Source organism: Toxotes jaculatrix, chromosome 9 (genome assembly GCF_017976425.1).
Source record: "Toxotes jaculatrix isolate fToxJac2 chromosome 9, fToxJac2.pri, whole genome shotgun sequence".
NCBI lineage: Eukaryota > Metazoa > Chordata > Actinopteri > Toxotidae > Toxotes > Toxotes jaculatrix.
Genome location: NC_054402.1, coordinates 7,406,447 through 7,425,702, shown reverse-complemented (window position 1 = coordinate 7,425,702; position 19,256 = coordinate 7,406,447). Strand labels below are relative to the sequence as shown.

General features: G+C 38.3%; 1 protein-coding gene across 1 annotated transcript in view; it reads right to left on the bottom strand.

Annotated features, from left to right (window-relative positions):
• The window catches only part of LOC121187689 (glutamate receptor ionotropic, kainate 1), a 23,681-nt gene extending 4,425 nt beyond the window's left edge, over nt 1–19,256 (bottom strand). The window contains exons 1-8 of the mRNA XM_041047057.1: nt 17,092–19,256; nt 8,736–8,903; nt 8,377–8,634; nt 6,541–6,722; nt 5,687–5,740; nt 5,055–5,228; nt 4,002–4,145; nt 381–488 (exon numbers count right to left, since the gene is read on the bottom strand). Of these exons, the coding sequence (XP_040902991.1) occupies nt 381–488; nt 4,002–4,145; nt 5,055–5,228; nt 5,687–5,740; nt 6,541–6,722; nt 8,377–8,634; nt 8,736–8,903; nt 17,092–17,176 (1,173 nt within the window). The 5' untranslated portion in view covers nt 17,177–19,256. The remainder of the gene's footprint in view (nt 1–380; nt 489–4,001; nt 4,146–5,054; nt 5,229–5,686; nt 5,741–6,540; nt 6,723–8,376; nt 8,635–8,735; nt 8,904–17,091) is intronic.

Below are 19,256 nucleotides of genomic sequence, written 5' to 3'. Positions count from 1 at the left end.
TTAAATGCATCCTTCCATTGTGTTAACCTGAGTTTGTTGTGAAGAGATCTGTCATTAACAGATAACCTATTCCTGACCTGACAACACTGAGAGCAGCATTGTCAGTGATTAAAGGAACAACCACAAACTTTTGATCTTAAAATGACGACTAAGTATTTGCTAGAACAGTTCAAAAAGTTCCTTTTTTTGAGGCAAAATTAGGACACCAGATATTTTCCGGTGCATTGTACTGTATATTGTTATACAGACACGTCATCTTTTTGCAACTTTGAATAGCAGTGGCCTTGTTTGTTTCTGTTTTCCCTACTCTATTCAGCTCTGATTGAATGTCTGCAATAGCAGCTTGCACCAATAGTACAGACACGGGTCAGATAGTTCACCTTCTCCAAGCCATCCTCCTTTAGGCTGATGACATCTAAATCAAATTCTTTCCGCAGGCCGTCTGTCTTGTTTATAATTATTTGACCCGTCAAGCCGTTCCATTGTGCCTGTGGTGAAGAGAGGGCAGAGAAAAAAAAAAACAATGAATCCCTCAGCTTTTATTGTCATATACATAAATGCAAAGTCAGGCAGAAGCCTGGAAAAATGAAAACAATTCTTAAAAAATGAATAATTGATGAGACCTCCATTAAGCAACAAACACTGACAAAGGCTAACTGCATCTTAATGGGCATTTTTGCATTGGCTGGATCCTCAATGGAAATTTTAAGTGTCTCTGAGTATATTACATGGTGGACAGTGATGTAAATAGAGCGGGCAGGCACGGCCTCTGTCTGAGAGGAGAGCAGTGGGTAGGTAGCAGAGCTCAGAAATATCTGAAGGCAGCTGATAATGAAGTGAACTCGGTTGAATAACAGTCAGGTTAAATCTCTATTACAGCGGGCTTAGAGAAATGAGCTGCATCTCAATTCGGCACTGACAGAGAAAGCTGAGAAGCCATTTTCTTTATGGGAAGATAGCATAGCTACAAATCAATACAGCTACTTTAAATTTGCCTACATTCTGCCCATGGCATTTCATAATTTTAAAAATTTCTGGCTACGAATCAAAGCGCATTGAAAGTATACTGTTGTATTACATCTAAATAACTTTGCCATGAAACATGGAAGTAGGCGAAGTTGTTCCAGAATTCCCTACTCTGCTTCTACATTACATTCAAAAGAAACATAATCTAATTACACACTGATGAAAATACTACAGCTCCCTAATTTACATGTACATCACTGAAAAACTGCATTACTTATGTTAATCCATACAACTTGTCATGAACAGTTTATTCCTTCTGCACAAACATAAGAGAGTTGGCTGGAAGAAAGTAGTTCTCAGTTAAACCTACAGATTATTGTGAGTTACTATGATGGCAATAAACTGATAATAAAAGTGATAGTAATAAAAGGGACATAAGTGTTTGGTGTTAGGTCTTTCCATGAACAGAACATGAAAAAAAAATAGCCAAATACGTTTGGGAAATAAAGCGTGGTATACAAGGGAAGAGCTGTGTGACATGTTTATTTTCCAAGAGTTCGTATTGAAGCTCACAACAGTGCGCCTTGCTTTGTGTTTGCTCTCTGAATTAGAAAATATTGAGGGCACTGTGAGTGACACAAACCAAATGTCACTCAGCACATAGTACAGGCAAAAGCTCCAAACCGCCATAAATCACACCCAAACTCTCTGAACAGAAATAATGGATTTTGATGTAAGAGGAAAAGTTTTTATTAGATTTTTGGGTAAACTGTCGCTCGCTGAATAGTTGATCATAATATAATCCAACAATCTGGGTAACTAATTTAGTGTCATACTGTGTTAGATTCTACAAAATGCTCCAAATTTAATATACTCTAAAATATCTTATGTAAAGTTTGGCTTTACATAAGAGAGACAGAGAAAAATGCACATTATTATAAGGGTACTATTTTGTGTTGCATCCCACATGCACAAACACAATATTCAAGTTAAAATTTGGCATTAGCAGGAATTAAAGTTTTATTTAACGCAAAGATCTTCAGCATCTATAGACAGTTAAAGGGTATCGTTTGGTGAAGTTGCTCTTTGATTAGACCGCTTCACACGGTCTTATTGCACACATCTGTGAGACCTACTTGACCCCTAAATCCAGATTTATTCCTGTCATTAAGTCTAGTTTTAAATCCTCGCCAATCAAAACTGTCTCTGTCTCGACCATGTGTTGGTGTCATTACTGTACACGTAGTGATGACACTGATCTTCACGGATTGAAGAATCCAGATGATATTAAGGATGAGAATGAGATTTCAACACAGCACTGAAACCTCTCTGAACATCCATGAACATAAGAGAAAAAATTTGATTTTTCCTCTCCTCCCTCATGCCTATATGCTGTCCTTACAAACATGCTCTGCATCTATACATTTTAGGAAAACAGTTAAATACAAAAAAGCTGAACCTGATTTTCTTGAACTATGAGTTCTTCCTAAAACTTTCTCTGCAAAACTTAGCTTTTAGTTTTAAATATGTGACACAGTGTTGATTCCTGCAGGGGGAATCTTTTTCCCTCCCTTCTCCCACAAGAGCAGAGTGCAGGTCAAGCTACAGAGCAGCACCCCCTGGATTCAATGTCTTCCTCAAGGGCACTTCAGATAACATAGTCAATTTATAGCCATAATTTGAAAAGCAGACCATGCCAGTTATTTTGCATGTTTTACCCAAATTCTACATACTATGCTACTGCTGATAACTTTTTAAAGCGTAACACAATGTTTTTGATTATTAACCGATAAATATGAGGATAAACAAGATGTCCACAATAACAGATTTAAGAAAGTTTCAAACCTCTTAATTATATATTAGTATAGTAAGTAAGTATAGTTTGCCTGACACTAACCTCATATCATTTTAGACCCCAGCTAATCCATCTCCCTCCAGCAGTTGTCCTCAGCTCTTCCTGCTGGTCCTCAGTCACCTGATCTCCATGATGACTAATTAACTATATGGTAAGCTTTGGGAAATATTAGTTGGTAATGTAAAGTGTATGATTTGGTGTCCTTTCAAATCAGTGCACCGTAATAAAAACATGCTTGAGAGGATATAGGTTATTATATTTATTGAGCGTAAGGCAGAGGACTGTTAATCATCAGAGGACAAGGCCATAGTTTATACTTTAGTGTGTTTATGTAAAAATGCTGATCAAACGTCTAATTATAGACAACATCTGCTGGAGCTGCGTAGCTGCAAAGTTCATTTACTCTCACTCTTTGGCATTGCCTGTGTCCTTCAATATTCTCTCCTCACACACAATTGAAATGCTCATTTGTCAAATAAACATCAGCTTAGACAGTACAATATAACAGGAGGGCTTATTAAATACAAATTAATACACAGTCCAGGCTGTATTTGGATAGTTACATATTTTTTTTCTTCAGGTTCTGTGCTTCAGCACATTGAATCTGAAGTAAAATGATGGACATTATATTAAACTGCAAAGTCTTAGTTTTAATTTGAGTAGATTTATATTAATATATAAAGAACTCTGTGGGAGATATAGCCCTTTGAACACGAAGTACCCAGTGTTTAGGTGTTCAAATGTCATTTCATGGATACAGATGAAGTCAAACTCCCTTGCAGTCTATGACTGCCTGAAGCCAATAACCCACAGAGATCTTTCACATCAATAGATAAATAGTCTAAAGAAATTCTAAAATCTTTCTTATGTCATCTTGTTTGCATAGAACATTCATATAGATTGCAGCTATAGTCATATAGCAGCAGATCCCAATGGACAGCTCTTATCAGTAGTCATCTGACTAATCTAAGAAACCTCCAACATGCAGCACATGACGTCAATCCCTGCCTCCTGAGACAAATTATTTTGAATATGATCATCACACATGCGTTCACCACATCTGATCTAACTGTATTGTTTCTGCTTCTGCACTCAGGGAAATGAACTAGAGGCAGCAGGCTATGAAACGGATGGATGGAGGAAGAGGGGTGGGTGTCACACATTCATAAACCTAACTCACATCTTTGAGCATGTTCATGAAGCGTGATCCAAAGCGCCAGGGTTTGTGTCTGTGGCACTGAAGGGAGCTGACAGTGATCTGGGAGGTGCGCTGCGAGGCAGCAGCCACCATGTAGACGGCATCGTACATCAGAGCTGCTTCAGTCTGAAGGAGAAACACGCCCGTCATCATCCATCAGCAGGGATCACAAATCACATGTCATGCACTTATCACATCAGGACTGTTGATGTAAATGCACAGCGCCATATGGTTTCTCAAAGCATACCCCAAAAAATATGGCACTACTTTGACAAACTACATGGAGAGCAATCAAACAGGCAACCACAATCAGTCACAGTGAGCACAATTTGCTGTGCAATTTTATCCAAAGTACCTTTCTGATTGTACACACAATCAGAAAGCAACATGGTGAATTGCTGTATTCTATACTCAAGTGTGCACAAAGAGGGACTGTGCTTAAATCGCTGTAAAGGTCTCGGGCAGCTTCCCAAAATAGGCAATGTGTTTATACATGTACATATAAAATCTCTCAGTGATTATTTCTGTATCCTGAGAATGGCCTTATTTGATATTAGAGTACAGTTTTTGGCCAAGTTTATGTAAATTAAATGTCCCATCTGAGTTAAGTTCGAATCATTTCCACTGATTGTGAGATCTTTTGGAGGGAAATTATGTTTATTCCTTTACTCTTCCAAAAAATGTTTTAAAAAAAACTGTGAAAGTTTGATGACTGTAGTCAAGTTGTCTGAACTTGTCATGCACACATAGTGTTCAAGATACAAAATCAAATCAATAGGGAAAGAAAATAGTGTAGAACTGGCAATTGAAAAACTGATTGTTTTCAGGTGCGGCCAACTTTTCTCAGCTGACAAGCCTATCACCTGTTCATATATTTTCTAATGTATAGTTTTAAAGAGACTTAATGGGCTTTCGGCCACCTGTTTGAGCTTGTTGCTTACAGTATATAAGCACAGTCACATCCCCCCACACATACCCCCTTGCAGTTGTTAGATAATAAACATGAGGAATGAATGTAGAAAAAAGTAAACTCACTGTCATCATCCCCTCCATCATTCCAGTCTCAGCTTTGGAGGGAGCCTGCAGTCGTTCCATGGCCCACCTCTCCACCACTGAGGCCACCTGAGGGCTGTCTATGTTGAGCAGCCTAAACCCCGTCATGTTGACCCCACTGTAGCGGTATGGCTCCAGGTCGAGGGCAAACAGGTCCTTTAGAGGAACAACAACATCAGTGCAGAATTAATGCTGCTTCAACAGACCCAAAAGAAGATGTGACTTATTCAGCAAGGGTAAAGGGACAGATGATTAAAACAGTGGAACAATGTACAGTATAATACGGTGGAACCATGCCAAGGACACTGAAAACATCCAGCAATCTTATTATAAAAGAGACAATAGATGTTTGATTTCATCTGCATAATCTTTGCATAACAGAATCTCTAGGTGAACACGCACATCTAAACTTATGTAGGATAAAAGGCCATTTAATTAAGACAGAACAGTGTGTAATTACGTGGCATGTTACCAATGCACACATCCACCAAGTATTTTCAATCCAGTTTCAAAGGGAAATCTCATGAGTCAGTGTTTCCATGGAAATACATTACATAGCACAACCTTTGTGTGTTCTTGAGAGTAGAGAAATTTTGGAAAGGTGATTTTCTTACCAGTGTGGTGAAGAAGAAGTGGTAATATTCAGTCATCATCCCCATGGACAAGATCTAAAAAGGATGAGAGAGGAAAGACTGGTTTAGAGTTTTCCCTTCATCTTAGATTCACACCAGATTTTTGATCTAGACAGAAAAAATAATCTTCTCTTCTCCTTATGCCATTCAACCATATTTATATTTATATCCTGGGATTCTTCATTTTCTTTTGTCCATTCACTGAATTGGCTCATTCTGCATTGTTTGCATGGTTTGCATTAACAAGTATTCAAGTGAGTATATGTCACAGTTTGCTCGTGTTAGTGTAGTGTCCAATTAATCTTCTGTGCAGCTTTTGGGTCTAAATGTGTATGTCTGGCTCAGAAATAGGCTCTGCTTGGATTTGGAATTGAACATAGGATTTCTGAAGGGGACAGAATTTGACTAATCTCGCACATAGTGAATATTAGACCAAAAGCAATGAAGAAATGCGAAAATAGCACAGGGAGTATTCACCATTGAAAAATTCAAATGGATTCCTGTGTTCAAAGTGAGTTTCTGACAGAATGTTGCACTTTAGGTAAGAAGTTATGAACGAAACCCGAAGGGCAAGAACCTCTGCCTAGTATAAACTACATGCTGGTAGATGTTTGTCTAGTCCAACTTTTCGTTTGTTTATGGTGGGTCTGTGTAATATTTTTCTCATAGTATCTTATTCATCACCTCCATCATTGTGTAAATATGTATATAGCCAATTTTTACTGTTTTGTATTTTATCACATTTTTTGTTACTTGATTGCAAGCACACTTGTTTTCTGCATTTTATCCTGTTTTCTTGTGAGCCGCCTAACAAGTAAATTTCCCTGTAAATTTACCTGCTTGAGAACATCAGCTGATGTTTGGTAAGAGCAGTCAAAGATGACATAGAACTCCTTCCCCTTCTTCATCTCTTTCAGCAGAGGACGGGCATCTTTACTTCCTGTTGGCAGCTGGCGGATCTTGATTTTAATGCTGTATCTGGATGGAGCTTTGATCAACTCTTGCAAACGAATCAGTCCTTACATTAAAAGAAAAGAAGACGATTATTAGACTCAACAACCACAAATTTAAAAAAGAAAAAAAAAACAATAGTAGTAGTAGTAGAACTCTTGTAGTTCAAGAAAGGCTGTGTAATTGAAACAATCTGTTTTTGAGTTTAAAAACTAAATGAATGTAATTAATCAGCACCACCAGAAAATGTAAAGGACATTAGTGTTTGTATGTTTCTGGTTCAGTTTTGTGACTTCATTTCAAACTTATTCATTTAAAGCGCTGTAGCAGTACATCAATTCAGTTCTAGTGCCACTCGTCTTCACTGCCCTCTAGCGGCCGCGGTGAACGATGGCAACGTTAAATTCGTCAAAAAGCGTCAATAAAGGCATGATAGCGTACCGCTATTTCCGACTTTCAAAATAAAGGTTCGTATTAGGCACAAGTGTGGCACTTTAGCTACTACAGGAAAGGGATGTTGCGCATGAAACAGGTGTAGAGGTGCTGTTTGTGATTGCCACGTGACGTTGGTGTGTTGCACAGTCGCATCGATACGTGATGCTAAGGTATGTTTGTTATGTAAGGTCGGTTGTATGTGGAGTAGACAAGTTTTCTAACTAAACATTTAATAAATTTTCTCGGCAGCGCTGGTGCATGGCAGATCTTAATGGGCCAGGAAAAGAAGCCAGATGAACCGCAGGAGCAGCTCCATGCACGCAGGAAAAGCGGGAGTTTCAAAGCTGCAGAGAAATAATCATCCTCAGTCATCCTCGCGTTACCGCTTCACGAACAACCAGACTGAGAACATATGAATTACTGCTCTGCCTGGACACCTCTGTCACAACGATGTACAATTTCAACTATAGCCTAACCGGAAACGAGAACAGACATCATGACCCTAAACAGGTGCTGCTGTGACTGCTGTCTCTATCTGTGGAATCTGACCAGGTGAGAGGACTTTATGGGAGTATGCAAGCACGCGGTTAATAAAGAAGCTCTTCTAAAGGTAAGAACATATGGCCCTTCCTTCCTTCCTTCCTTCCTTCCTTCCTTCCTCACAGATTCATGCAATAAATATGTTGAACATATGGTCGTATGTACTGTACATGTAAATATTCATACCCCTACATGTATTCCCACATATGCTTGCTTGCACAGACATATATAATGACTCATCTATACATATACGTTCAGCAAGGTAATTTTATGTAGGGCTCCCTATGGCGTAGACCCGTGAGATGTAGTGGAAGTTTTTGTTGGCCTCTAGCTTTTCCTCATGGATAAACATAAGTAGTGTACTCCAAATCAAATATTGACACCAACTCTCAAAAATACAAATGGAAAGTACAGAAACACCTCACTGTATAATATATAAATGCAGTCTCAACCGCAGGTATAATTTACAATAGAGCTGCTGTATTACCTAATAAACTGGCAACTGAATGTACAGTACACATGCATGCAAACATGCCAACTTGTTGCTGCAGTTTGATTCATTTAGTCATGTGGCTACGTTTGATCAAATTTGACATTAAAGTGTCTGTCCTTCCTTTTATGTTTTCATTACAGCACACATATGCTGCTGTCGTGCTTTTATGCTTTACTGCTGTTTTGACAGCTGCATTTCCCTCTGGGATTTGCACCATATGTCTCCTATGTCATTAAATCTCATCTTCACTCACCAGTTGCATCCTCATAGACCACGGTGACCGTCTTCCACTTGTAGAACTGCACTATGTCCAACACTGCTCGGCTTATGGAGGTGTATTCAGGGTAGAGGTTAATGTAGAAACTGTCTTTGTTGTCCACTGAAGGGTGTTTCCAGCGTGTCTGGATGTGAGGGACTTCTAGGGCGTTACAAATAGACTGGACCGCACTGACAGATGAGCTGTGAGAGGGGCCAAATACAGCCCCAACACCCAGTGCCAACTGGTCACAGGCTTTAGTAATGAAAGAGAAAGTGAAGAGAGAAAATAACAAATGACCAACAGGAGAGAAACTCAAGTTAACGCTTTCACCAATTAAATGAGATGATCCTTACCTCTTCTTGAGGCCTCGAAGCTGTCAAATAGGTTTATTCTCTGGATGTCATAGGTCAATGTGGTGTTTGGCATTAAAGTCCGGTTCCTGTTTATGTTGGTTACAGCAAATTTAAAGGCCAGTTCTTCAACACTAATGGGCTCATTTTCAAGTGTCTCAAAGATGCCCCCTGTAGGAAGAGGAGAAACAGGGATGGTGAAAGTATTAACCAGATAACACTGAGGTAACAATAGAAAAGTTATTGACCGAATAAGTTATTCATCTCTATTACAGAGTTTTTTTTTTTAAGTTTGAAGGTTAGCATGGATGAATTCTTGCAGTTGCATAATGTGGACCAATTTTCTATGTCTTTCTATCACATAGTGCCAATAAAGGACCTGGTTAAGATCACTGGATTTAATCTCATTCAGAGAAAAGCTTGACCTTTACTGACCTCACCCTATTTACATGGCCTAAATTTCACAAGCTGACAAGTTGATAGTGAAGTGTGGGATGATGCGGTTAGGAAAACATGTTAAACATTCGGTTGTTTACAGGCCAGTTCCACAGCTAATACATCTAGAGAGTTCACACATCCAGTAATACATTGTCATGGCAGACATTTAACAACATCCTTTAGCTCTCCTTCACATGTCAAATCAATAATTCACTCCAGTTCAGCAGATAAACAGATGTACTGATTCACCTCATACTTGCAAACTTATTCAATATGCTGCTCTAGACAATTAGTCACTTCTGATGAAATCATACGTGAATGTGTACCCACCAGCTCATGATTTATAGTATCACATTGACCAGGCCCATAACATAATGTAACTGTCTTGCATTAAACCAGATACACAAAGGCATTAAAGCTTTGACCAGACCGCTTTTCAATTTGATGAATTGACATGACCGAAAAATCTTTTTTGTGCCAGTTGCTGGTTATTCTGTACGAAACTACAGTATGTAAAAATCAGAGCACCTTTGCTGTGTCATTGTCTCTTCATATTGTACTGGCAGAGAAGGATCTAAATGATGCTGCAGTTGGATTAACACCAACCACTGTTTTCATGTCAAAACTATGTTGTACGACTAAGCATCATTTTTCATTTACTAAAACATAGTCAGTTATCAGCCGTGCAAAAGGGATTTCTGCATCATATCTGTCTCTCCAGTGATTATTTTAAGTACCAACAAGCACCTGAAAGTATCCTAATGGTGTGCCTTTAATAACAAAACCAAGTTTAACATGCCATTTTCTAAATGTGATGCTTTTGTGTATAGTACATTTATGGCTTCAACTCATAGTCGTTTTCATGATTGATTTATTGTTTAAAATGTTTCAAATTGATTGAATCATCTTGTAGTTTTTAAAATGTCTGAAAAATGCTTCAGTCTAATTGATATGTCGATATTCAGTTTACAATGAGATGAAACAGAAAAAAGTGGCAAATCTTACATAAATAAAATAAAAATGTAAATAAATAAATTAAAACAGGGAATGTCCTGCATTTTTGCTTGATAAAGTTATTGTTATTATGAAAGTTGTCAGTAATTTTTTTGCTTATTGACTAATCGGTTAATCGACTAATCATTAATCGTTTCAGAAAATAATAATGACTGCCAAATATTGAGGTAATTGAAAAATACCAAATGGTAATCAAAAGTATCAGCCTTTATCGAAAAAAGAAAGACAAACATAATATACACAACTATTATAAGCCGTTGTGTAACACCTAAATTGTCTGCTGCCTTTTCCACGGCTTTAAATGAAACTCCCTGAAAAGGTGCAGGCTGACAGCACTATATTATATTTCCCCCTAGGCAGAAGGAGGTGATAAACACTGACCAGTGCTTTCAAAATGAGCTGAGACCACAACTGTCAAAATGTAATTTCAAGATACATTTCTTTTTTAAATACAATCACTTTTTAGCTGGCAGGGCCACCGAGAGAGAGAGAGAGGGGTGGTTGTTTCAGAGTTGAGAAGATCATTCTGAAAACCATCCAACATTTAATCCACTGCGCTGCTCCAGAAAGATGACAGGTCTAGCATGTCACAGCTGGCAATATGGCCATATATTACTCGAGCCAGGCACGAGCGCTGCATACAGTGTTTCACATTTCAGTTACATAAAGCACAGCATGAAAAACATTAGGATTAAGGCCAGAAAAACGCTGGATTGTCACTGGATTGTCACCACCTTCATATAGGGCGGGCAGAGTCGTGTGAGATTCAGTGTCTTTATCCCTGCTGAAAATGCCTTTGCACGTCGATTTCACCCAAGCCTTTCAAATGTAAATCATTTAAAACATCTGGGCCTTCAGTGATAGGATTTCTGAAATAATACATTCAGGGTTAAACATTTGTTCTCACTACGCTGACACTCTCTCTACACAGAGACACCAGGCTAGTTCTGAGCGGTTATAGGGTAAGTCAGATTCTTCATCCTAAAACAAATGTTAGAAAAAGAGTTTTCGAATGTGTCTGCTATTTTCAGAGTTATTAATCGACAGATACATTAACCACGAACACAAGTCATAAACATACCAGTGCAATGTTGCAGTAGTTTGCAAATGACCTCACTTCAACACTGAGGCTACAGATGGCAATAGGTCATTGCACTCTCTAACAGACTTTGAAAAATTGCCTGTGAAATTGTGATTGATTTGGAAGGAGAAAAGGCCTTTAAAAAGCTCCCCTTGAGACCTTGATTGTGAATGACCTTTTTCTTTGGTGTAGCATAGCCTCAAACCCCAAACTGAGAGAGCTTTGTCTGGACTCCCTGGTCACTAAAAGCATGCTTGAAAGTGCCAATCCTAATTATGGTTACCAAGCCTCAGTGAGCAGCTGCTGGGACCTGTTAAAGTCCTTAATTCTATCTACTGGAATATGAAATTCTCAGGCAAAAATACAATTACTGTCTCCCAAATTTGCCCAGGAAATGTATTCCATTGCAGCATCTTTGATGTGACTTATCTATAAGGGGAAATAAACATGGTTTTTGACCACCTGGTCTTGATTTTTTTTTTTTTTTTTTTTTTTTTTTTTTGTGTTTTGTTTTTTTGCAGAAGGCTGTAGTAAATGTCACAGGCCATATTGAGGATTCAGTAATAAAGTAATCCAAGTGGCAGCATCATTTCCAATCAGTGCTTCTGTTTTTCCTCATATTTTAACAAGCCTATGAAAATAGATGGTCCAGTTTGTGCAAGTTGCAAAAATAGCAGCTGCTATTTAGATTCTCTGATTTGCATATTTTGTAGTTGACCTCTAATCACATGCATAATCACAGGCATCCATTCTAATGCAAGAGCTCCAAATGCAGCCAACTGCACTGTATGAATCTGGAAGGCTTATTAATAAAAAATAATACAAATGAACAAACTGAGTAATAAAAAACAGAATTAGAGAAGATCTATTCTGCCCCCTAAAATTACATAAAATTTGCTTTATATATTCAGCATTTTAAATGACGTATTGATATGACAGTACATCCAAGACTGTTTAAATTACTGCCTCTTCCATTGAGAAATGAACGTTACCTCATTAGTAATCCTAAAATAGGTCTATAAAATTTAAATCATAAATAAAAAAAACATCTGCTGTCAGACTGTGGCAACATCCACTCACATGTCAGCATGAGCACTGTGTAGAAACAGACAAGTATTTGGTAAAGCTTTTATATTTGAAATGAGCTGTATAAACTATTAACACACATAACTTATTGTCACCAAAAGACAAATATAATATCTATTTTATTGCGCTGCTCACTTATTCATTTCCTCTATGAATCTTGCAGGAAAGGCACATCTCACAGCGAAAGAAGACACATTTATCTCGCCTCTCATTTCCACTTGAGATAAGATCTTAAATTTCTGTTTAAAGTATAATGAGTTTCTTGATTTCCAGAGAGCGATCGGAGGAGTTGGTGTGATGGCTGTTTGTCTGCAGTAGAGCTGCACAGTGCTGGTCCAAGCAATCAGCTCTGGTCCACCTCAGCAAAACACTACTGTAAAATATTTATATTTGTTTAAAGTAGCTGAGACCTTTGTTAAAATGGCTTTGGACAACACGCATTAGTAATATACCTTAGGTGGTTATACACTGTATCAGGAAATGAGCAGTCCATCTGTTAGCTAGTTAGAACAACTGCACTCAACTATACTGACTCTGTTACTGTCATACCCATGACCGCCATCAACCATCCATACATCTGGAGTGAAGAAGGAGCAGCAGCAGCAGTACCGCACTTCATTTTTGGAAAATTGGATTCAAATTAGCTTATATATTCACATGGTTGAAAACTGAGGCAGGAAATCATAGTCTTATCTCTACAGGCATTTTCAATTAAAGGACCTCACAAAACACTATGCACACATCACCAGAAAAATAATTAAGTTTGTCTCTACCCCAGGCTCCAACAATTATGGTCCAATGAGACTGAGTCAACACTAATGTCCAGAGCGGTATTTAATTATTTCCTCTGCCTTTCAGGCAGTCAATTTTTAAGTTGAACAAACAATCCCTGAATAGTCTCTCATACCTGGAAATTAACCAGCTTTGATCACGGCTTAATGCAATATTTCATCTCCATCTCTTCGGTTGATCCAAATGGGCACTAATGTTCAGCTCATAACATCATCAGTGCTTCAAACTGAAGCCCAGCTGCTACCAGTATCAATATTTGAGTTTTAAAAAATCCGATTTATCAGCCAATATTTATTCTTTTACAAAAATATACAACAAACATTTTTGATGTGGATCCTTTAAATTTGGTAATTCGCCGAAAAACATACTGAGAAGAACATTTGACCGTTGTATACACTGTTAAACTTTTCTTTAAAATTTTTGGTCTAGCCCTACTTCAGATGAACAGTAACTTTAAAAAAACAAAACCAGTGTTTCATTTTTGGACAGATCTGAAGCTTATTGTACTCACTTGTTTTTGAGGTTTTTGCAAATGTTTTTGCAAACGTCTTAACATTAATATTTTGTGAAATTATTATATTCTAAAATATTTTATAAAATGATTAGAATATATAATAAATAGATGTATTTGATGAAGATGTTAATTCTGTATGCCTTTTGCTACATGATGCTGCGGCCTGTAAACAGACCTGCCTGAACACAGGACTTCCTGTGACTTTTTGAGTGTAACTCCAAAAATAGGTCATGGGATCATGGCTCAGTGCATCTTTATATTCTGCACTTTTGATTTCAACGTGTAGGACAAACCAACACTGTAAGTGGAATCCGATTTCAGTAGTGATGCAGATAAAATAGGGAATAAGCTCCTCACACTTTCAGTTTGCAGCTGACACATGGATCAGTGCCTTCACTCAGCAGGCTATCAAGCAAGCAAGCAAATGAACAAATGGACAAAGTTAGAGCTGCCTGGAGTCATTTATACTTCATTAATTATGTTTGAACTTTGAGGTGCAGGTAAAACTATAAATGTTAGAGCAGAAATTATAGACAAGCTTTTCTTGTGAGACACTTTATTGTGCATTTTGAACACCGAAAAAGCAATCACCCTTATCCTGTCCTCAAAAATAAAATAACATTATTATGATAATGAAATTTGAACTGTCTTTAACTATTTTTTTTATCACAGCATTATGATAAATGCAGTTTATAAAGAAAGGACAAATGAAAACTCTTGCTATAGCTACCATTAATTACTTTACAATATAATTTTCAGGATCACTGAGCTTCCATCTCATCTTTAATAGGCCAGACAATGCTGTGGGGTGATGCATGCTAGGAGGTCACAAAAAGCTTCTGCTTGTGCTGCAAGCAAATTCTGATAAACCCTTAGGCTATGCTTTTTATAGACTTCTGTTCCCCCATTCAGTGTAGAGCAAGAAGAATAAGATTCAGGTTTAGGCAGCTGGATGGATGTTTGTTAATCCAGAAAGTAAGAGGTTGATATCAACAAACTGATCTTTAGATCCTGATTCTAATCTGTGACTCTGCAATTATCACATGAAGGGGAGTCTTTTAAAGCAGTGGAACACAATGACGTAGTGTTTTGCTTTCTCCCCTCTCCCTATCCTGGGTCAGTTCCCAGTGAGACTCCCCCACCCCAACAACACCACCAGCACCACTCCAACTGGGCCCATGCCAGACTGTGAATGAATAAGGAGGTCCTAACCAGCCTACTATCTTCGTTTGATGTGGAGCACTGAGGTTTCTCTGTTTATAGGATAGCTGCTTGCGATCCACCACCAAAACATTTAGACCTAAAGAATAGTAAATCTGTATCCTTACATCTGGAAAATTTACCTAATTTACAAAACCGCTGGACTATTAGACTGGGCGACGGACTACATTAAATGATATTTCGCTGGCCAACAGCTGCTAACACACCTTTCACATCCCATGGGTTGAATCATAAATAAACAAATCAGATTTAACCAATACATAAAGCATGCAAGCAAGAGGAAACAGGAATAAAAAAAAAACAGCAGTATAGAGTTCAGGCCAAGCCACAAGCTGCTGCTTCTGTGCTCTCCCCAATGATGAGATTTGGTCGCTGCCTAAGTACCATATTTGGGGAAGAGACTTTCTGCATAAAGAAGATTAGTGTTAGTTGTTTAAGGGCTTGGAGGAGAAGATTTACCATTATTACCAACCCCAGTGAAAAGAGTGAAAGCCGAACACAATCTGATGCCCACACTTGCCAAGACAGAGAAATGTTAATTGAACCAAGCCGCACACCATATGGGAGAGATTATGAAGTGTGCGGGTCATGAAGTGAATGACAAAGATTAGATGGCCTCGGAGAGCGATAGATGATTGAGTGACATTAACAACATAGAGCACAGATCAGGACTGCAATAACAGGGAGGTGGCACCGGCCTATTAGCCTTTAAAATTATGCAACAACAGCACTAAGATTGTCTAAGCCTTTAGAAGTAGAGCAAATTTGGAAAAATACAGTTGCCCTGGGCACCGTGTGGAGCAGAGAGTCCTGAGGCCTAAATTAAAAAAGTCATTTTTGTGATGCAATCTCCTAACTCATGAGAGGAATAGTGGTTAACCAATGGGAGAGAAGCAGGGAGCATTAATTTGCTAACAAACACCGGCTCATTGTTGCAAAGTTACATCAGAAATCAAAGGGGGATAGTCAGAGCAAGAGCTCTGTTTGTCTAATTACAAGTGCAGAGTGAGGTTGAAAGGAGAGTTCTTGTCAATTCTCAAAGGCTTAACAGACAACTTTGGACTCTGATGCACATTCACAGATGTCGCTGGCTATCAGCATACATATGCATCAAGTGCATAACGTTCGAGTTTGTTAGGTAGACGAGAAGCCAAATATAACCAAGTCCCACTCTTCGTTCTTTAGCTCTGTATCCATTTCACATTCGTCTGCGCCAAAGACATCATCATGCCAAAAGTACATGCTCTGAGATGCAGCAGTAGGCCAACTTAATCATTCATCTGCCGCTGACCTGCACTGGCAACATGGAGGAACAGAGAGAGAGAGAGACTGGCATTGGCCAACCAAACTGGATTAACATGATTTTGATGAAAACAGAGTTGTTTCATGCAGACAACCAGCACTGTCCTCAGTACCTTCTTTATGCAAAAATAAGAAATAATTCTGTAATGAGATGTGTAACGGCACTGTCCAAACCTCAAAACAGATGGAAAAAGTCTCTTAAGAACAATATTTTCCAGTGACACTTAATGTGATCTCATGGTTGAATAACATAGGCACACATACTGTACGCCCCTAAGGGATGTTACAGGATACTGAGAATATGATTGTATGACACAGTAGCAAAATTGTTATAGTTGACACAACAACAGATAAAACATTTTACACATAGAAACACCATAAATGCACACAGCACAGTGACTTTCCCCAGAAAGACTGTGACTTGCAATACGAACATTAAAGGAATTAAATAGTAAGTTTTGACTGACGGTGCCAGAGTTAAAGTTTAGCTCCTAATTTACCTACAGCAACTGAGTTGCACAATTGCTATGAATAGATATCCTTGCATGACATCAACCTGTATAATCTCTGCATTTATTATTCTGGCTGTCTTTAATGTAATATCACGGTTATTTGGTCATCTTTAGAAATCACGGAGAACTACTCGCTCCACAGACACCATAAGAGATTAAAAATATCATACATTGTGATGATGCCACAAAAAGTCCAATTATTTTATTTTCTTTAAATTGCAGATTCAAAGATAGGATGTCTCGTTAGTCCCAGTGGGAAATGATCGTCAGCCTATAGGTTTTGTAATCACAGGGTTAGGGTTTATTAAAACAGGTGATGGTTGCACAATGGCAGTATGTAAATTAACAGTCAGTAGGAACACAACTAACACAAAAACATATGACAGTCTTACCACTTACCAATTCTCAGGACTTGCTGCGAAGTGAGGCAAAACTCTGCCATAAAGTACAGCAGTGAGAATAACAGTCCCTTCCTTTTCGCCATGGTCCTCCCTCCAGAGTCGAATTTAACATTGATATCAGTTTTTCTGCCCTCGGTAACTCATGCTGTTAACTTGCCAGTCCTTGTATCCATAACAAAAATAAACTGGCATCCGACCCACATCCATGCCTCACACATTGTGATGAGAAAAACAACAACAACAAAAACACACACTCCACTTGCAGTTGTCGCTAATCAGAAGAACTCCAGTTTTGCCATTCTCAAATCCTTCATGTGAGAGTAAGGTTTAGCTTCCCATAGTCATTGTCCAGACATCCCTTTTATCACGTCTTTTTTTTTTCCCGGTGCACACTTGAATTGTAGGCTGCAACTGAGGAGGAGGACCGTGCGCCGTTCTCCTGCTGTCAAGTACGCAAGCGTAGAGAACAGCATTTCTAGTTACAACTTTCAAAATAAAAGCTGAACTGGCAAACGATAAATAAAAAAAAAACAAAAAACTGAGGAATATGTTTCATGTATCTCAGACACTAAATGTGTATTTAAAATGAACAAAACAAAAATACTATTTTTAGCTGCATATATATTTTTGCATTGGCGATTTTACATAAAAAATGTTATACATTTAGTTATCATTGTAAAGATTAGACCCTTAATTAGCCTTTTCTCCAGTCTGTGCCAGAATTTATTTAGAAATATTTTGTTCTTTTTGGATTATCTACAACATAATGTACAGTGGTTGTTCATGCCATCTTGGATTATCTATTCATATTATATACACATATTTCTTACATACAACTAATTCCCATATTTAACTGAGCGTGTCTTGCTTATGACTCTAATTCCCCAATCCCAGAACCCTGACAATATTCTGTTTAAATGTTTAAATAATTTTTTCTGCATCTGCTGGTACCCAATATACCCATGAATTGAATGCTTTTATTATGAAATCAAGCTTGCCCCGTGTCTGGTCTCTCTCTCACTGTCTTCGGCTGACTTGACACGGCTGAGCGTCCCTCCCGTGCAGGCGCTCAATTGAGGCCACAGCCAAGCCGCTGATCCGCAAACATGGATACGTCCTGAAGATTAACTTCAAATCTGGCAACATTCGACCTCGACAACGTCTTTGCTTTGGTACACCGAGGAATGATTAAATCTTTGCTCCAGTCCTGATGGAAACGCAAATCTAATCTTCAAACTGGTCGGTGACGCTCCCTTGAAGATTAACTACCTCAAACTGTTTATTTGACACAGTCTCATTCTAAAATAAAATGGGTTCCTGTTACCTTAACCCACTTTGCTTGTTTCCTTGAACAAAAGTGGTTTGGGAGGAACGTTTAAAAGTTTTGTTGCACCGATCAGTAATTGGTGCAAAGTAACTGGAGTAGCTGAGGATTCTCCAAACCACTTCTCTCTAAGCATCAGGGATGTTTGATGCATTTTTGGGGGGGATTACTAAAATCTCGTTATTATTAAATTCCCCAGAAATTAGCCCACTTATACTCTGATAGTTGAATGATTTCTCAGCAACAGCAAGAATATGCTCAGCTGGGGTTTACTGGGAAAAAATATTTTAACTAAATGTAATTTGAAGTCAACCGAAGATGTAAAAGCAAAATTCATAAAGATTATCTGCAATAACACACTGCAAAACAAAACAATTTAGCTGGGTAACCTGTAAGTCGGGCAGCCCACAGAATGTGGCATTTTTGTTTTGACATCAGAAACCCAATTTTCGTAAAACTGTTTTTGTAACAAAGTGATGTTGTTGAAAGTCTATATAAATAATCCACATACACTAAATCTACCATGTTTATTATTTGCCTTCATAATTATTAACTTAAAATCAATGGGAAGTTCTCTAATTAAATCCTCAGCTAATGAAATGCAGGTTGCATTATTCCTCTGACACCTGCAGTGTGAGCAGGAAAAATCGCACCGTCTGTTGAAGGTTCAGGACACTCTTCACGTTCTCTGGTACCATCTAGTGGTGATTGATGACAGTGTCTAGGATTGGCTCAGGCTTGTGAAACCTCTTCCAGGAAGTCTCACTATTTTTCATTAATACGTAGTTTTGACAGTGGTAGATTTTGAGTTCAGTGCCATCAGGTCATCACAGAGCTAA